At 34.5% G+C, this 20,953-nt stretch overlaps 1 protein-coding gene across 3 annotated transcripts in view; it reads right to left on the minus strand.

Moving 5' to 3' along the window:
- The window catches only part of CSMD3 (CUB and Sushi multiple domains 3), a 1,388,861-nt gene that overhangs the window by 1,068,148 nt on the left and 299,760 nt on the right, over nucleotides 1-20,953 (minus strand). For all 3 annotated transcript variants that reach the window (XM_064268007.1, XM_003408442.3, XM_003408441.3), the window contains exon 4: nucleotides 6,574-6,768. In XM_064268007.1, the coding sequence (XP_064124077.1) occupies nucleotides 6,574-6,768 (195 nt within the window). The remainder of the gene's footprint in view (nucleotides 1-6,573; nucleotides 6,769-20,953) is intronic.

Here is a 20,953-nt window from a genome sequence, read left to right on the forward strand (position 1 = left end):
AATTTGCATATAGGAAACATCTGGCTAAGTCTTCCCTCCTATTTCCCCTTTTATAGGATAGCTATGAGTCATAATCAACTCCACGGTAATGGGTTATTTCCCCTTGTCCAACTAGTACCTTTAATTGCTCAGTCCAATTTCATATTTGAGTATTAGACTTTTATCAAGAATACTTGATCAAGGTTTTAAATGGGGGAATAAAATTATATTCTTACAAGACAGACTACTACTCATTTTTTATCAGCCATTTTATCTTCCATGTGGTAGTGGAAGGCAGTCTTATTACCAAGAATAAAACTTGGAAGACCTTTTTACTCCACATTGCTATTTTAGCTAATTGGAGTTTATCTAGTTTTATCAAAGGAAAGATTTCCCTCATTAGGCCTTTTGCTCATCTGTACTGTCAAATATTTGGTTTAGATCACATACAACCAATTGACTATATGATGTGTACCTCACTGATACAGGAGCCTTCCCACAAAATGATTTTACCTGTCAGATCAAAATAAACTCCACTAGCATTTTATAGAATCATATCCCTTCATTGATTAGTGCTTCCCCTAAACCCTCACATGGAATAAAAGACCTTTACTTTTTGCTATAAATACAATCAAAACATCAAACCAACAAACATCCTTGTAAAATTTTCTTTAGTTAACCCAAAGTTCGTACACACATACAAAGTTAAATAAAACATTTTTTGTCCAGCCAATTCCAACTCATGACAATCTATGTGTGTCAGAGTGGAATTGTGTTTCATAGGATTTTCAATGGTTGAATTTTTTTGGAAGTAGAGTGCCAGGCCTTCCTTCTAAGGCGCCTCTGGGTGGACTAGAACTACCAAGCTTTTGGTTAGCAGCTGGGCGTGTTAACTCAGGGATTCCACATTCCTAATACAACCTTGGAAACACTGGTGGCATAGTGGTTAAGTGCTATGGCTGCTAACCAAGAGGTTGGCAGTTCGAATCTAACAGGTGCTCCTTGGAAACTCTATCGGGCAGTTCTACTCTGTCCTGTAGGGTCGCTATGAGTTGGAATCGACTCAAAGGCAGTGCGTTTAATACAACCTTAAATTTTCTATGACTAACTACTTAAATGTTAATATGTTAATTCTTCCATCAAATCGATTTTTAAAAAATCTAGACCCATGTTTAGGTGCTTTTATAACACTAGAATTTGTATGTCCCTTTTACATACATTTCAGAAGTTTTTTCCCTAGATGTGTATTTCAAAATGCCATTCTGAATATGGAATATCCTCGCAAATTTAAAATGTTTTGTGTAGGGATGGTATATTCATTTCATCTTGTCTGCCAACTACTCTTAATTAGTACTGAGTATTGTGAGCACAGGGTTGAGAAGAACTCTAAGACCACCTCAAGGCTCAGTGGGAATACAGGTCATGGCAATGTCTGTCAAAAGATGCAAGGAACAGCATGTGTGTCAGGTATTTTCCTTCCAGCCCCAGACCAGAGGAATTAGATTTTACTTTTTATAGGATATTGCTTAGCCCAGCATCAGGCAGTAAGTCTCCTTTTACAAATACTAGCAGATGGTGTTGATAAAACTCATTCTGCCTGTAAACAAGCACAAAAACCCTTGCACCATACCCTCTAGGTTGAAGTGACATTCATTTTTTTTTTCCTTAATTAAACTATCATTGTTAGAAGGCATCAAAGGAATTCTCTCAAAGCAAGGGTTTCATCAAGGAGGGACTCTATGTAAACTCCAGGGAAAGCAATAAGCAGATCATTACAGAGTTATCAACCTCCTGCAAAGTTATAAATTAAAGAATCAGAACGCTATTAAGTGCCAAAGAGCAGAGGAGATAAGGTGTGGATTCTTTTATGCTTAAGGACAATTAAACAAATTGCAAATACACTATTTACCTATTATTTAAGTTTTAATAGAAATTTGGCAAGTAGAGGATAAATTGCTTCTTAGAAAATTAGATCATGTGCTCTATGAAGTATAACTTCATAGATTCTACCTTTAAGCCAGTGAATATTAGTAACACATGAGAACCATTTTTGAGGCTGGAAAGGAAAATTTGTACTTGCTACATGAATTAGTGCTTCATTCAGAATGTTCTTGTTCTGTATCGTTAGTATTTTTAACAAGTCCTCTGTGAAATTGTCTCTTAAAGTGTTGTTCTCCTCTGAATTTCCTTCCACTCAACTGGGAGGAGTTAGTATTTTCCTTATAAAAGTGTCTATCATCCTGTACATATTCTTCTAATAAAGCAAGTATTAGTTATCATTGTAATTATTTGATTTCATTATGATCTGTCCCACTATACCATATGTTCTTAAAAGTTGGAATTATTTCGTAGTAATCATTTGACTTTCGGCATATAACATAATGGTTTGCACAAGATAGGCCCTTAATAGATACATTCCAATGAATAAATTTCTTCATCAGGACTATCACTGAACAGAATAGGTGAACTTGTCAGACTAAAGTTGAGTAGGCAGCATTTCCAAAAGGAGTGAGGACCACAATTTGGTAGATTAAAATCCACAGAGGTTAGAATGGAAGTTGAAGGAAATAAGCCTAAGGGACTTAGAGATAAGGATTTGGGAAGTAGGGAATAATCTCTGACAGAAGAAATAAACCAATAAATAAGCAAACAACAATAAAAAGTAGAAGTGTTGGCTTTTGATTTATACCTGGATATAAGAAAAATCCATATTATTCATTTCAAATTGGTCCCTATCAACTCTATGTTCTTCCTTTAAGGAGGAGATGGCAATAGGTGATAAGGAAAAGTGGGAAGACAGAGCTATTAGTATGTTCCTAGCACTTTATGTATTATCACGATGTTGTTGGTTTCCGTTGAGTCATTTCCGACTCTTGCCAACCCCATGTGTTACAGAGTTAAACTGCTCCATAGTTTTCTTGGCTGTATACTAAAAGAAGCAGATTTCCAGACTTTTTCTTCTGGGGCACTGCTGGGTGGGTTCAAACCACCTACCTTTAAGTTAGCAGTTGAGCACAGTTTGTACCTCTTAGGGTCCTTATTATCACATTAAATTCTAACAATACCATAGTTTTTATATTTTGTCTATCTATTCATCCTATTATTATTTTTTTTTATAGCAAAAGAAATAGTTTCCAAAGTAATACAACATCTGTTTCAAGTCCTTAGTAAATGAAAAAATCAGAATTTAGATTCAGGTCTTTCTGACTCCAAAGGTTCTGATCTGAACTGAAACAGAGAAGAAGGGGCTCCACAGAACAGATAAATTTTCAGGTAGTGTTAGAAATATTCCATTCCAAATGCTCCTTTACTTAGTGTTGAGTATCTGAAGATGTCTTACATGAACAGAAATATGCATACCCATGTTCATTGCAGCACTGTTTACAATAGCAAAAAGATGGAAGCAACCAAGGTGCCCATCAACAGATAAATAGATAAATAAATTATGGTATAGTCACACAATGGAACACTATGCATCCATATAGAACAGTAGGGATGAATCTGTGAAACATTTCATAACATGGAGGAATCTGGGAGGCATTATACTGAGTGAAATTAGTCAGTTGCAAAAGGACAAATATTGTATAAGACCACTATTATAAGAACTTGAAAAATAGTTTAAATAAAGAATAAAATATTCTTTGATGGTTACGAGAGGCAGAGGGAGTAGATACTAATTAGATAGTAGATAAGAACTATTTTCAGTGAAGGGAAAGACAACACACAATACAGAAGAGGTCAGCACAACTGGACTAAACCAAAAGCAAAAAAGTTTCCTGAATAAACTGAATGCTCCGAAGGCCAGTGTAGCAGAGGCGGGGAACCATGGTTTCAGGGGACATCTAAGTTAATTGGCGTAATAAAATCTATTAAGAAAACATTCTGCATCCCACTTTGGAGAGTGGCGTCTGGGGTCTTAAACACAAGCACGCACCCATCTAAGATGCATCAATTGATCTCAACCCACCTGGTGCAAAGGAGAATAAAGAACACGAAAGACACAAGGCAATTACGAGCCCAAGAGACAGAAAGGGCCACATAAACAAACCAGAGACTATATCAGCCTGAGACCAGAAGAACTATATGGTGCCGGGCTACAACCGATGACTGCCCTGACAGGGAACACAACAGAGAACCCCTGTGGTAGCAGGAGAGCAGTGGGATGCAGACCCCAAATTCTCATAAAAAGACCAGACTTAATGGTCTGAGTGAGACTAGAAGGACCCCGGTGGTCATGGTCCCCAGACCTGTTAGCCCAAGACAGGAACCATTCCCAAAACCAACTCTCCAGATAGGGATTGGACTGGACAATGGAATAGAAAATGATACTGGTGAAGAATGAGCTTCTTGGATCAAGTAGACACTTGAGATTATGTTGGCATCTTCTATCTGAAGGGGAGATTAGAGGGTGGGGGGTGGTCAGAAGCTGGCCGAATGGACATGAAAAGAGAGAGTGGTGGGAAGAAGTGTGCTGTCTCATTAGGGGGAGAGCAATTAGGAGTATATAGCAAGATGTATATAAATTTTTGTATGAGAGACAGACTTGATTTGTAAACTTTCACTTAAAGCACAAAAAAAATTTAAAAAAAAGGTTTTCCTAAAGTGGCTAAAAAATGGTAAGTGAGGGAAAAATGAGTACACAGAATGAAAAAGAAAAAAAATTGATGTATGTCTTTTTACAGGTTTATGTACAAAACTCCTTTTCCTCTCATCATAATCAAATATGTTTTTAAAAGAGAAATGAAATGTCAAAATGGTCAAGTGTCAAAGTGATTACAAGCTCAGGCTCTAGAACCAGACAGAATTTGGCTCAAAAGTGACATCCCTCTTCCACCTTCCCCCTCCAATTACTGCTGTGAAACAATTCTTCATGGGAGTCTCATGTTTCTGCACATCTTTGTTCAGAAGTTCTGATCGCCTCTTGTTCCAAACTACCTTTTCAAAGATATTTGGATACCAGATAGCCTTGTAGGATAGTAAAATGTCTTCCACCAAAGCAAAAGGAAAGTGTGCTTACAGCTTTGGAGATGGTGTCTCTTTCCATTCAAAGTTCATCCTCACTGCCCATTATGAAGGACTAAAGTTACCTAAGCTCAGGGTTCCTCTCCTGCAATATAACCTGATACATGGGCAGGTACTATCTCACACTGTTTATGCCATAATATGAGAACTGGGAATTGAGAAACTAGTGCAAAGTCTGATACATTGGCTCCTGATATTCCTAGGAGTAATAAGCTGTCTTTCCTCTCTAACTCAGGAATCTTGTATCTTCTACCATCATCCACGAAATGGTGGCAGAAAAGCTTGTTACCTTGCAAGTAGAGTAAAACCTCAGACCCTTCATGGTTTTTGGCATTTACTTGCTGTGTAACCTTGGGCTATTATTTTTAAATCTATAAGCCTCAGTTTCTTAGTCTATTGTTGTGAACTTTAAATACGATGATGCTTATAAAGTACTTAACAGGCTGTAAGTGCCCAAATAAGCGGTGGCTAATTAATTTTTTTTTTTTTTTTTTTTTTTTAATAATAGTAGTAGTAATAGTAGCAGTAGCACCAGGAGTGGAAGCAACAGCTGTGAAGGGAATTAAATTGTAAGACTTGAGAGAATGTCAATACATGGCAGATATCTTACTACGTTGCTGGCATGCACTGTCTTACTTAAACTTCAGAAAAAAGGGAAGGGAATTATTTTTTCTCTCATTGGTTAAATGAGGAGAATGAGACTCAGAGAGTTGATATGATTTGCCCAAGGCAAATGTCTAAACTGTGATAAGAAGTTACCAAGTCTAACTTTCAGAGATTTCTACCACATGAATTTGCAGCCCCATGTTTGAAAGTAATTTACATAAGTAATTGGACATTCCTATACCTCATTCATAGAGGAATTACAGGAGCACATGTCAATTATGATATAACTTATCTTTCGTTTGTTAAGAAAGAAAAGCCAGAGAGAAAACAATGACAGCTCCAAAAATTTTGTAGGCAAGCTGGTATTGAACATGTTCTATCTGCCAGGCTCTATACCTTGGATCTTTGCCTGCACTGCTATATTATTGTATTTTTCCCATAACACAAATAATTGTTACCAGTATCTATAATAAACTCCACAGTATTCTTAATTTCACAAATTCCCATGATAAATCCTCTACCAGAAATATTTAAAAGATTCATAGATCCACTCAATATTTCTCAATAAATATTAACAACCTTGACAGCCTGACTAAATTTCTAAACATCATAAACTACATATATTTTCCTAATATAAATATGCAGATATATGTATACATATACAATGGATGCACAAATATATGTATAAACCTAGAGATAAATTTTATGGTTTCATTTCACAAGTTATGCTGCTTTATCTTAGCAAGTATTGTTCTATATTTGTTATGTAGTATTTGATATACATATTGATACATATATCTATATCGATATATATATATTCTTTTTTTAAGCTTCAGGTTCTATAGAAGGAGCAAGCAATAAACATGTTTCATAAATAAACTGGCTGAATACAATGCTTACCTTTAAATTATTCTCATGTATCAAACAAATATTCAATGAGCATAAAACCAACATTTTTTTTTTTACCTCTACAGATGGGAACAGGAAAATCCCATGAGGCTGTATTAATTGAATTGGCGATGCAGGTAAGTTGAGGGTGGCCATCAAGGATATAGCCAGTTACACAGCTGTAGCGAATCTTGTCTCCAACGTCGAACCTTGTACCGTATAACACACCTTTGGGTGGAACTCCTGGGTTTCCACAAGAGCTACTCTGCAATTCTACAGAAGAGGGGGAAAAAGAAAGTCATTTTAATATATATTTTAATATTTTATGATTATAAATTTATATGTAGATATGGATGTTCCCTTTTTTTGGAGATAAGTCACAAAAAAGAAAAGGTCTTTTACTTTAACACATGAAACAAAAAACTATAGTAAGAGAACAAAATTTCCCTAAAGAGATACCATAGGTTGTATGTTATTCTTTTTGCTAGAAAATTTTAGATATTTTATATTATTTAATCCCCATAAAAACCTTTAATTATTATTCATATTTTACAGATATAATTGTAGTGTACCAATACATTGACGTACAAATCATTTAAGTGACTTATTCAAACTTACATTCTCATAACATGGTAAAAAGCAAATTTACTTTCATCAATACCTTCCCTATTAGTTTGTAAATAAAGGCCCTGGTAGCATAGTGGTTCAAAGCTTGGCAGTTCGAATCCATCAGCTGCTCCTTGGAAATCCTATAGCGCATTTCTACTCTGTTCCATGCGTTCTGTATGAGTTGGAAACAACTGAACTGCAACTTTTTTTTTTATTATTAGTTTGCTGCTTTGACTTAATTCCAAAACATGAGCGTTTATCTAGAACAAATACACACTTTGGTTTGAATTTTTTTTTTCATTTAAATGAGAAAAAAGTACAGTGCAGTGGAAATGAACATTTGTTGAAGTCACAGACATCTGGATTAATTCTCAGCTTTAAAATGTCCAACTTTGGTTGTATAATAAGAATTATAATAATAAGTACATAGAGTTGTGAAGTTTTAATTAGATCAATATGCAAAACACCTGTAAATGTTAAAATATCAGTATATTTTAGCTATTGTATTGTTACTTTATTAATTGATGCTTAAAAGTAAACAAGCATACAAATGTAAGAGATGTTTAATAATATTAATTTCATAGAAAAATCCAATTCACTTTAAATGAACAAATGTTAAGAAAAATAATTGAAAGAAAATATATTGAAATAGTAAAACTTACAGACTTTAGTGAGGCTAAGGTTGAATTGGAGCCCTGGTGGCGTAGTGGTTAAGAGCTATGGCTGCTTAACCAAAAGGTCGGTAGGTTGAATCCACCAGCACTTGACTTGACTCCAACAGGTTTGGTATCGGGTAAGGTTGAATTATTTTCCCTTAAGTTGCTTCCTAAATTTTTTATTGTATGTTTATATTTCTTTTATACTATATACAGTAACGAATAAAAATAGAAACTAATACATTAATGTGTTAAAAATATATTTTAATTTTAATAAAGTCTGTAGTTTCCTTGGAACCCTGGTGGCTTAGTGGTTAAGAGCTCGGCTGCTAACCAAAAGATCAGCAGTTCAAATTCACCAGCTCCTCCTTGAAAATCCTATGGGACAGTTCTACTCTGTTCTATAGGGTCACTAAGAGTCAGAACCTACTCAATGGCACTTATCGACAACAGTAGCTTCCTTAATAAAAATCCATTGCCATTGAGTCAATTCTAACAGTGACCCTATAGGACAGAGTAGTACTACCCCATAGGGTTTCCTTGGCTGAAATCTTTAGGGAAGCAGATTGCCACATCTTTCGCTGGTGGGTTTGAACTACTGACCTTTCGGTTATCAGCTCAGAACTTAATTATTGTGCCACCAGGCCTCCTTATTTCAGTTAATAGTATTACCCAAATAGTTAACAGTATTACACAAATGTTAACTTCCTGGTTTTGAAAACTGCACTATGGTTATATAGTTAATACTAAGGAGAGCTAGATAAGAGTACAGAGGGACTCTGTACTATTTTTACAACTTACCTGTAAGTCTAAAATTATTCCAAAACAAAAAATTTAGAAAAGGTATTCCAGTGTAAAAAATATATATATTTCCTTCTTGCCTTGTTATATATTCAAGGTTAGTAAGTTCCATGTGATAATTTATAATAAACCAAATAATTATAATCCACTGTAATACTGAGTAATTCTGAAAATGTCCATGACAATATTAAGCAAAAATATCAGTAAAAGTAAAAATTACTAACTATATGTAAATGCAACTTTACAAAAACAACAGACAGTTATGGATAAAAATTGTAAATGGAGATGAAATTTTGTCTTTTTAGGCTTACAGAAATTGAGGTGTTTTTGAAACTGCTTTAATTTTGCTCTAAAAAATTTCTCTATTAGCAAAAAATACTTATGGAATTTCAAATACTAGGTCATTTTAACAAGTGAAAAATTTGTTAAGGGCAGGACATTCATAGAACTTATATTTTAGAGAAAAAATATTTACTTTTAGTTGATAACATTTAATTATTTTAGATTTCTCAAAGCAGGAAAATGAAGATCTTAATTAGTATTTATTAAATATAAATGTTCTCTATTAATAACAGTTTCTTTAAGCTTTCTCAGTATTTAGTAATATATCATAATCTAATACTGCAAAATATTTAAGGTGTCCATAACCAAGGGTAATGATCTCTAATATTTCACTTTAGTATTTCTCCAAGGCATATGGCATAAGCTTATTTCCAGTAAAATTTAGAACACATTCATTGTCTTTAATTTTTAACATTTCTTCAAAAAAATGCTTTTGAAATGAACAGTACTTCATTTTGAAATACTTAGTTTTTAGAAAATTCATTTGATGAATAGATGAGGGTTTCGCTTCAATAAACTGAGTTTAATAAGTTTTGATAACATGAATTAGAGTTCAATCCCCTTAATATAGTAGTAACAAAGGAGATACTTTTAATGAAATAGCCACTTGTAACCTTAAAATCAATCTGCTCCTCTTCTCCCAACCCCCTGAAAAATAATTAGGGTCAGGACTTCAATTACCATAAAGTTCTATATCTAGGAGGAAAGTAGTTTCCAAATTATTTCACAGGAAGTAGTTAGATGGGGAGAAAAAGAAACAAAGAAAAAATCTCCAAATAATTGTTATACTCAGATTTAACTTTGATTTAAATGAACAAAGAAACATTACCCAGGTAAAGTACCTAAAACAAAAATAGAAAATATATGAAGTAAAGCAGTGAATGAATAAGAACACTGGAAGGAATTTTAATAGGCTACCTCATCTACTCTCTGCCTTGTGGCTGAACTATTTCTAAACCATCATACAGATAAAAATTTAGTCTGTTTTAAAATGAAACTGACAAGGAAGACAATTCCAAAGCGTATCTGGTTCTCACCTTCAGGAAATTCCTGCTACTACTTGCCCTTGTTTGTCACTTTCATAAATAAGAAAATCTACCCATCATCTTATGTAGATTTATTAACTCATGAAGGCACTTATTAACATGTTTTACATTCACACTTAATAGATCTTGATTGTGTAGTCATTGCTCATGGATTCTATTTTTTCCCTCTCCCAACCTTTTAATCTGAGATTTCTCTCTGAGCTATTTCCATTTGAAGAGGCAGAGTCAAAAAGGATGTATTATTAACTGGCAAAATTATATCCCTCACCATCAAAAGAATAAGGTCCTCTTTGAACATTCACTTTTTAATGCTGATTTAAAAAAATATAAATAAACCAAACCAAAAACTGAACCCAGTGCTACTGAGTCGAATCCGACTCATAGCGACCCTATAGGACAGAGTAGAACTGCCCCATAGGGTTTCCAAAAAGCGCCTGGTGGATTTGAACTGTCAACCTTTTGGTTGGTAGCCATAGCACTTAACCACTACACCAGTAGGGTTTTAGAGCTGCATATTTCAACTTTTGAATTAAATTAGCTATTTTCAATAAATAAGAGAGTTTAAGAAATTGTTAGGTTAGACTAATTTTTAGACACTGTTTCTACTAACAATCAAGGCAGTTTAAATTTTAGGGGCACATGAGAACACAGTAAATATTATATTTAGTAAAAATTCAATAAATACTATATTCATCTAAACAGAATGTAAACTAATATTCACAATAAATGGTTTTGCTTGGCCACTATATAATAAATTTTTAAGGAAAATACATATTTAAGAAATTCAATGATTTTCACAGAATTCATTAAAGGTACACACAAGGTAACCATATTGTGCTTGTCATTTCAATGTGTTTTTGAGGCAAATATTTATGTATAAAAGCAAAGATGCTGAATAGCCTAAAATTATCTTCTTTCACTAGCAAATGACACTAATATATTGATAAAAAGTTTAGGTTATTAAAATAGTACAATTATAGAATCTGACATAGTCTCTCCTGATATTCCACAATCCAAAGATAAAATGGGATTGGGGGGGGTACTTTTTTTTATTATTATTTTTACAGTAGTGTTGGTTGAACATTGATCGTGTTTTTGTTTGTTTTTTAATGCTAAAAAATAAATAAATAACATAAACCCCATATGTACTGCTGCCCTATTTGAAGTCTATCCTTGGAATCAATGCCATGAGATCATGTTTGTAGATAAAACAGAAATAGAGTGGGCAGTTCGGTGAATTGAGAAGATCACTGATAAATGAGCCTGAAGACAGTCCACTCAAATATAAATCTGAAAATGTCAGAGGCCCTTTATGTTAAGTTTACTGCCTACTCCACAAGTAATTGAGTCAAAATAAAATTCATTTGCTTTCTGCTTGAAAAATGTGTACTTTATTGATCCTCTTTTCTCAAAGATGTGATTATTAGCAAATAATGTGAAGGCTTTTTGACAACATAAACCATTCTAAAGTGTAAGGAACTGTTAATACAGCAATAAAATTCCTTGGAAAAGATCCAAGGTAAATAAAAAAAATCCAATTGTGTTGCAGGGGGTACAGTTTAATGATATTTTCCTATATTAATCAAATGAGAACATTAAGATAAATACTTGGTAAGTGATAGAAACTAATTTATTCATCAAAAGCTCTTAACAGTCACTATTAACATTGCTCTGTTATGTGCACCACCTTAAAGCGATACCACTTCCTTCGATTTCTAAGAGTTCAAAATTTAATAAAGTTAACGCCTTCCTTGTTGACTATCACCTCTGTGCCATACTCTGTTCTAGACACTTTGGAATTAATTTTCTCAATTACATCTCACAAAACACCCAAAAATGTGTATGATTTTCCCATTGCATGAAAAGAGAAACTGGAACTCAGGTAGATTAAATAACTTTCCTAAAGCCATCCAACTAATGAATGATAGACTTGGAGTTCAAGCCTACATCTCTCTAATTTAAAAACCTTGGATCCTTTAACAAGTGCATGTTGCTACACACGACAAGCAATAAAGAATGCAGATCTTCATTCCACCAGTAATTAAGCATCTTTCATGAACAATACTCTTGGGATATAGTTATACAAAAGACAGACATGGCCCTGTCCTCATGGTGTTTATATTTTGATTCTGACCAAAGCCAATAAACAAATAAATGATTATAGAATGTTAATTAAAATGTGACAAATAGAATAAGGGAAACATATAGGCTAAAATGAAAGCCCATAATGAAGCAATCTTAATAAGTCTTTGTTAAGAGGAAGTCTGGAAAGAATTTCCCAGTAGAATAGGCTTTAAATTGAGATCTAAAGCACAATCAGGATTAAGTTAGAATTTTAAAAAATGGGAGAAGGGCTAGCAACTATATTCAAAACTGAAAAATACAACAATTGAAGCACTACAATAGTTATTAGATTTGGGATTAAAAACAGTTTTTATGAATGCAATAGAGTAGAAACTGGATTGGGGAAAAAAAAAATGTCAAAATTTTTGGTGAAAAGGAATGACCTAAGATAGTTTCATGGAGTATATGTACATCCTTTGCATAGGCTCATGAGTATGAAGGGAAACAAATTCAACCATTAAATGTTTGGAGGTTTCTATAAGCTGTCAACGAGGGAGTAATTGAGAGTAAATAATTGAATTCCATTCTAAAAATATGTTGGAGATTTTCATAAGCATGCATAATATGTACTGGTCAATTAATTTAATTCTAAAATTACTCTTTAATACTAAGACAATCTTCAATATGAATAACTGTGTTGAAAAGGATAATTGAAATTAATTTTTAAAAAGGACAGTAGCCAAAATAAAATAAGGTATATATAGACTACTTGAATATAAGAATATCAGCTTCATAAGACTCCTGATATAATTACATAAAACAATATATGTAAGTCATTTATATGCTGAACAAGCACTCAAAACATGCAGCGATTATTATTATTAGCTCAATAAATTGTCACTTTATTATCATTATAAGGATTTTCAATTCGAGATATCTAAATTAAGTATAGCTAAGTTTCAGTCTACTAGAGGCTGTGTCATGTGTATCAAACCTTCATTAAGTGCTAATTAGCTATGTTAAATCATCCCTGATATCATAAAAACTAAGCAGAAAATAATAATTTAGTCAAAGCAAAATGTGATTGCTCTTCTCTAAGTCATAAATGAAATTCCATTTCTACAGTTGACATTGGTAGAAGATTTTTACAGTCAAGTTCATGAAAATTTCCCGTATTTGTCATTAATCTATTCATACTTTTCATTTATTGATTGATACCATATATCGTATACCATGCTGGGCACATTGGATATAAAAAAATAGCTTTGATATTTTGCAGCCTAATAAAATCAAGACAAGTTAAAAAAAAAAGAGAGAAGAAACAATCAAAATACAGTTCATTTTCTGAAAGAGAGTGTATATACAGGACAACAGAGGTAGTTTTCAACCTTGGAGAAATTCATTAAAACTCTACCAAACATTTTACAAAAAGCAGAATAACTTACACTAATAAACCTATTAAAGCTACCTTGTTTCTCTGAAAATTATTCTCCAATTTGTTGGGAGCACACAAATAGTTGTGAAAGGCAAGATGTTGGGCAAATTATCCGAAAAAAAATATGACCTCGAAAATTAAAACGAAAAATTAGATGAAAGGATAATGGATACCATGACTACAGAATTGTGTAATTATTCAGTCAAGTAGATGAAGCATGATCCTGCTGAGATCAATTAACAGTGCTTTAAAACATTGTAAAATGATGTCTACTAAGGGAAGTAAAATCAAGTTGTTTGTACTTCTTACAGAAAATTAATCTCAGTGTTTTATTTCCCAAATGATTAAAAATAATTTAGGAGTGCATAACATTAAGCTGAACCAAAATGTTTGGCACCTAGGACCGCTCATCCTGAGATTTCAAAGTGGTTTCCAAACTATTACATTTTTTCAGCTATTTTTAGTGGCACAGGATGTTCCTATATTACAGAGGCTGAACCATTTCATTTACATAGGCCATGAATGGTATAGTTTGACAATTCCCTTGGGACTTTGGTTTGATCATTTGGAGACTATCTGGAATCACTTATTGCATCCATCATGTCCCCACAGCCTTGTCTTTCAGTACATATTACTGAATGACATTTATTTCTTTGTACATTTGCTTCCTCCCTACAATAACCACCTCAAGAATAGGAGCTCTAATTTATCTTTATGTATCAATGCAAAGTATGTGACATGGTGCTGACAAGCCAAAAAAGATTGCTAGCAAAATTCAGTTATCTTCTTTTGTAGAAAAATATAAAAGATGACCATCACATTTAAACACAATAGACTGGAACCTGAGGATTCGACCAGACCTGTAGCCATATCATGAATTAAACCTGCATCATAATAAATGCTGTACCATATTGGCAACAAGTGATCTTGAAGGGGACAAATTTTGAGAGTCAAACTGAGACTAATCAAATATAATGTAGAAAGGCCCCTTTTACAATATACAAGGATTAGCAGTTATTAGATATATAATTTTGATCTGGTAGTAGAAGGAAATTAATGTTCTTCCAATTTCCAATATTAATTTTTTTTTGCAAAATAAAATACATTTATGAAAAATAATACTGTATTTTTATTTGGTAAGCTATTAATATATGAAGATAGCTGGTAGAAAGGTCATAAAAAAACAATTTGAAAAACTGATCATTTGAAACTAACCATCTTCTGCATGGCTGTCAGAATATTATTAATGCAAAAGAAATAAAAATACAGAAAGGAGGCATATTAGCAACTATCCTCACTTTAAAGTTTCTAAAAATGGAATGATGTTGCATCTGGCTTGGAGTAGCATTTGATAGCTTGATTCATTAGAAAAATATGAATAGATTAGCCTCTCCTTATGACAGAATTGGGACAAGTCTGTATTGAGAGTTTTAGAAAAATATTATTTAATTCTTTAAAAGAATGTGTTAGGCTGATGGTGGATAATTCACTGGATTATTTATTCACTGAATATGATCAGTGTGAGATGATAAGGTATTTCAGCAATTAATCAATCATCAATTACTGAAACCTGAGACACAAATGCCAAAGGATATAAAAAATACAACACTGTTTCTATCCTCTAGAAAATTATAACTCAGTTTGAAAGGTAAGGCAAACATAGTATGACCTTCTGGCAATTAAATAATAAAATTGATTTCATAAACCAAAAATTTAAAAATATGCATTTCTTTATTATATATTTATACAAAAGGAAGACCACTGTATCAAATGAGCTAGGTAGAATTTTAGTTGGAGGAGGGTCAAGGGAAGAGTCAAACAAATCATATGAATAAAGGCCCAGAGAAACGAAGGTGCCCAATGGGGTCAAGGGCATTATGCAAAACAGGTCTGCTTATGTGGAATATCATACAGATGAGGAAACAGAATGAAACTTCAGAACAGCATGTTAGGTTCACACTTTAGAAGGCCTTGAAATTTGCTGTTTTAGGTTAAATGCTAAGCTGCTCCTGCCAAGATCCCCACAATTAAATGGCTTAAATAAGACAGCAGTTTACGTCCCTCTCTGTGGCACTCTGACTGGTATAGGGTAGTGTTAACACCTCATTGCCAGCGCCAAATATTTCATCAGTGCCAAAAGAAAAAGTAACCTTTTTTTTTTTTTTTTTTTAGCAGAAAGTGAATTAACACAGTCTCTCTGGGAACAGATTCTCAGTTGAGCTTCTTGAAGAATACAGAATTATCACACTAAGGCAACTGCTACCTGGAGGCCACCAGTGGAATTAAGTTCACCTGGAGTCACTGCCACTGTACCACCAGCCTCTTGCTAAGAGTCACTTGAAACTACAGCTTAGAAACCAGGTGGAGCAAAAGGCAACAACTATGACCACTATGCTTTCCACACAAGAAGTTGTAAAATACTGGACTCTACTGTAGTAAAATCCCAGCAGAGCTAATGAAATCAACAGACAGAATCTGAAGGAAAATAATCTGTGCCTAAATTCGTGTTTAAAACTGGGGTGCATCTAGATAGGGGAACTTAGTTCATATTCACTACAAGGGAGTCTCAGAAATGTGATTTTGTTTATTTTCCAGTTTTCAAATAGAAAAATAGTGAAATGGAGGTTTGTTTTTTTTTTTAATTGTGCTTTAAGTGAGAGTTTACAAATCAAGTCAGTCTCTCATAAAAAAAAGCATATACACCTTGCTATGTACTCCTAGCTGCTCTCCTCCAACGAGATAGCACACTCCTCTCTACCCTGTATTCCCCTTGTCCATTCAACCAGCTTCTGTCACTCTCTGCCTTCTCATGAGCTGCCCACATGGTCTCATGTGTCTATTTGAGCCAAGAAGCTCACTACTCAGCAGTATCATTTTCTGTCTTGTAGTCCAGTCCAATAGTTTTCTGAAAAGTTGGCTTTGAGAATAGTTTCGGTCTTGGGCTAACAGAAGGTCTGGGAACCATAACCTCCAGGGTCCCTCTAGTCTCAGTCAGACCATTAAGTCCGGTCTTTTTATGAGAATTTGAGGTCTGCATCCCACTGTTTTCCTGCTCCCTCAGGGATTGTCTGTTGTTTTCCCTGTCAGGGCAGTCACTGGTTGTAACCAGACACCATCTAGTTCTTCCTATCTCAGGCTGATGGAATCTCTGGTTTATGTAGCCCTTTCTGTCTCTTGGGCTCATGTTTACCTTGTGTCTTTGGTGTTCTTCATTCTCCTTTGCTCCATGTGGATTGAGACCAGCTAATGCATCTTAGATCGTCACTTGCTAGTGTTTAAGACCCCAGAGGCCACTCACCAAAGTGGCATGCAGAATGTTATTTTAGTATACTTTGTTATGCCAATTGACCTGAAACGATGGTCCCCAGACCCTCTTCCCCTCTACTCTGGCCTTCAAAACATTCGGTTGTATTCAGGAAACTTCTTAGCTTTTGGTTTAGTCCAGCTATGCTGACCTTTCCTGTATTGTGTGTTGTCTTTCCCATCACCTAAAATAGTTCTTGTCTACTATCTAATTAGTAAATACCCTTCTGCCTTGTAACTATCAAAGAATATTTTCTTCTGTGCTTAAACTATTTCTTGAGTGGAACACAAGTTTTTGTTTTCTATTGTGTTCGTTAATCACTTATTCATACACATGAAGACATCTCATTTGCCACATTTTTTTTTTTTTTAATTCTACGTGATCTTTAACTTTTAATGTGTAAATACTCTGCTTCCTTAACTGATACTGACTGTAATCAAGGCAGATATTTTGTTTTTAATGTGCAACATTTAAGCCCCAAACTCTTCAATTCAGACATACTGGGTTCCCAATGATCTTTAATTAGTTAGGGAATTAGATTTACTCAAAGAAAAACTGGACAGTTAGGAAAATATGAGAAGTCCACATAATTTCAAATCTCCTTAGGAATTCAGTCCTCTTGGTGAAAAAAATTCTCAATTCCATATCAAGGAAAAGACAAGACAATAAGTCTTGTGGGAGTCTTATGAGAGGAATGGTGTTGAGAGTAGGAACCAGAGTCTTGAGAGTTTCCTGGATGACTGAGTACAATGAATCCTGCCCATTTTACCCTTCCAGAGTAATGCCCAACCTTTCCTCCATTTGGGCAACTCTAAAAGTATGAAGAAAAACCTAAACCAAGTAAAGGGGTTTATTCCAATTGGCTTGCATTTTTGCAGCTCACCTTATCATGGGACAACGAAATATAGTGAAAAAAAGCTCCAGCAATAAAGTCAGATAAACCTGGCCTTGAATCTTACCTCAACCATTTGCTAGCATGTGGCCAAGGAGACTTTTAATACTTCAGTTTCTTGTTTAGTACCATTTTTTTTTATACTACCAAGACTTATTTTGTATTACTTAAACGAATTAATAGGACCTTAATTGTGAGTTGCTTGATTTCACCATATTCTAACATTCATTTAATGGTCACTTAAAAAAATTTTTTTTGTTGTTTCATAGTGGAAAGATGGCTATTTGCACATGAGCTCACTCTCCTTGGAATATATGTGTGTGTATACATATATATATGTATATATACATAGAGAGAAAGGGAGAGAGAGAAGCCCTGGTGGTGATGCAGTGGTTAAGAACTCGGCTGCTAACCAAAAGGTAGGCAGTTCGAATCCCCAGCCACTCCTTGAAAACCCTATGGGGCAGTTCTACTTTGTCCTATAGGGTCTCTATGAGTTGGATGGAGGTGATTTGATAGCAATGCATTTGGTTGTTGGGTATATATACATACACATGAAGGTTGAGTTCACTGAATATGTCTGATTTCATTCCATTCATAACACACGACATTTAACAATGCTAATGTTCCCCAACAATACATTTACATTTATCTTTACTAGGATCTTAACATTTAGAATCTATTTTACCTTTTTAAGTGTTGACAACCACTAATCATGCTAGCTAGTTTTGTTTCCGGTTATAGTTCATAGAATAGTACAATAAGAATTGCTTCATCAAGGCTATGAAAAACTAATTAAAACCACTTATATGACAATTATCACTCTGTTCAATTTCTTGCTCTAGACTCTTCCCTCATTTCTTACTGACAGACTGTAGACAATTTTCTCTGATGTGACCTATCCAATTGCATTTCAGGCTTTATTCAGTGAGCGTGCATACCTCTGATTAAAATTAATAGGAGTTATGAGTTGGAATTGACTCGATGGCAGTGGGTTTGGTTTTTTTGGTATGCATGGATTGAGTGAGGACTGGAGTTATTAGGGTTGTAATAGGAACAGAAGTGAGAATTAAGTATCATTGGACCTTTTTATTTTAATTAAGTATACCCCAAACACCCTTAATCAAGCATATAATTAAATTTAAGAGGAAGTGCATTGTGCGCTAATTGCCATTGATTACTAATAATATGCTTATTTACGCATGCAAACTCTATAATGCCATATATTTTCAAACTGTTTCTGAATGACAATAACCAAGGCCTGCATAAGGAAACAATTAATGAAACGGGATTCTGCAATAGATGTCAGATGGGGAAAAAAGCTCAGTCTCAGAACTCTTCTTCCCCTATCCACTCTGAAAAATAAGAGCAAATCACATGAACTCACACAGGAGAACCTCAAGAATTATACTCTGCTTCTTTTTTCCAACTATATTCTGTTTTCTGGGACAATATATAAAAAATTTTGGGGAATATTTCCTTGAAACATAAGAAATTCATGAGCACTAAAATACATAATTAATGCAGCCTTTTTTTTATTTTAGCTTTTAAAAATGCCATTTGTTCTTTGACATTGCCATTATATTTATTTATTTATTTTCATTTAATATTATCTGATGATCACTTTATTAAGCAACTGTTACTTCCCATGTACAGTATAGACACTGTGAGGGCAACAGTGAAAAATATACCCCTGTCCTCATGACACTTGTGAACTCAGCTTGTCAACAAGTGGTGGGAAAGGGACCCAGATGATAAGTGTCAAAGAGAGATATAAAGTAGGAAATGGTAAGTTTCAGTGTGGACATGGAAATTTTAGATATATTAGCTAGGAAAAGTCTCACTGAGATGGTGACATTCCGGTAAAGACCTGACTAGAGGCAAGGGAAATAGCAATGAAGATTATGTTGTGGAAAAGCATTCCAGTAAAAGGTAAGTGCAAGTACAAAGATCTTGAAACACAGAATGTCTGGTGTGTTAATGGAATAACACAAGTGTGACTGTAGTTGGAGTGGGCTAACAGGAAGACTGGGAGAAAATGAGGTCAGAGAGATAAAATGGGGCCAGACTGTATAGGACTTTGAAATCATTGGGAGCATCTAACTCTCATTGTGAATGACATGAGAACCAATTGGGGGATTTTGAGCAGAGATGACACATCACCTGATTTTCATTTTAACATGATCATCTACCTAGCTACTGTCCTGAGGACAGCCTGGAGGTGCAAAGACAGAAAAAGGAATTAAGAGGATAATGCAATAGTCCAGCAAATAGATGTTGGCAGCTTAAACACAAGTGTTCTCAGTAGACATGATGGAAAGTAGTCAGATTTTTAAAATATATTTTCCAGATAAAGCCATCAAGGTTTGCTGACAGGCAAGATGTGACATAGAAGAAAAACAATGGAATCTAGAATGACTCTAGGTTTTTTTTGTCCTGAGAACTGGAAAGATAGAATTGCCATTTACAGACATGAGGAAATCTGTAGGAACAAAATATTCTGGGGTGAAGATCAGGGGTCAATTTTTGACATAATTTTGAGATATCTGTTAGAGGTTCAAGTGGAAAGAAATGTCAAACAGGAGTTGAATATATGAGTCTGGAATTATGGGAGAGGATAGCACTGGACCTCTGGCAGTCACCAGTGTATAAATAGTGAGAATCAAACAGGTGTCCTATTCCTCTATTAAACGATAATGAAATCAAACAAAAATAACTTAGCTTCTTGTTCTGGGAAACATTTGGTCTAGAAAGACAGACTATAAAACAACTAAAATACTTTATGCATCAAGAGTGACATCTTGCTAATCAGAACTATTCTTTTTTTAATTATTTTTAATTTTTCATTCAAAGATTTATACACATATTGTTTTGTGACATTAGTTGCCATCTCCACAATGTGACAGCACACTCCCCCTTTCCACTCCAGGTTCCCTGTGTCCATTTGACCAGCTCCTGTCCCTTCCTGCCTTCTCACCCTGCTTTTGGACAGGAGCTGCCCATTTGGTCTCATATATCTGATTAAACTAAGAAGCACATTCCTCACGTATATTAATTTTTGTTTTATAGTCCTGTTTAATCATTGTCTGAAGAGTGGGCTTTGGGAATGGTCTCAGTTCTGGGTTAACAGTGTGTCTGGGAGCCACAGTTTAGGGGGTTTCTTCAGTCTGTGCCAGATGATTAAGTCTGGTCTTTTTACGTGAATTTGACGTCTGTTCTACATTTTTCTCCTGCTCTGTCCAGGACTCTTTGTTGTTTCCCTGTCAGGGAGGTCACTGGTGGTAGCCAGGCACCAGCTAGTTCTTCTGT

The sequence above is a fragment of the Loxodonta africana genome, chromosome 14 (assembly GCF_030014295.1).
Source record: "Loxodonta africana isolate mLoxAfr1 chromosome 14, mLoxAfr1.hap2, whole genome shotgun sequence".
Taxonomy (NCBI): domain Eukaryota; kingdom Metazoa; phylum Chordata; class Mammalia; order Proboscidea; family Elephantidae; genus Loxodonta; species Loxodonta africana.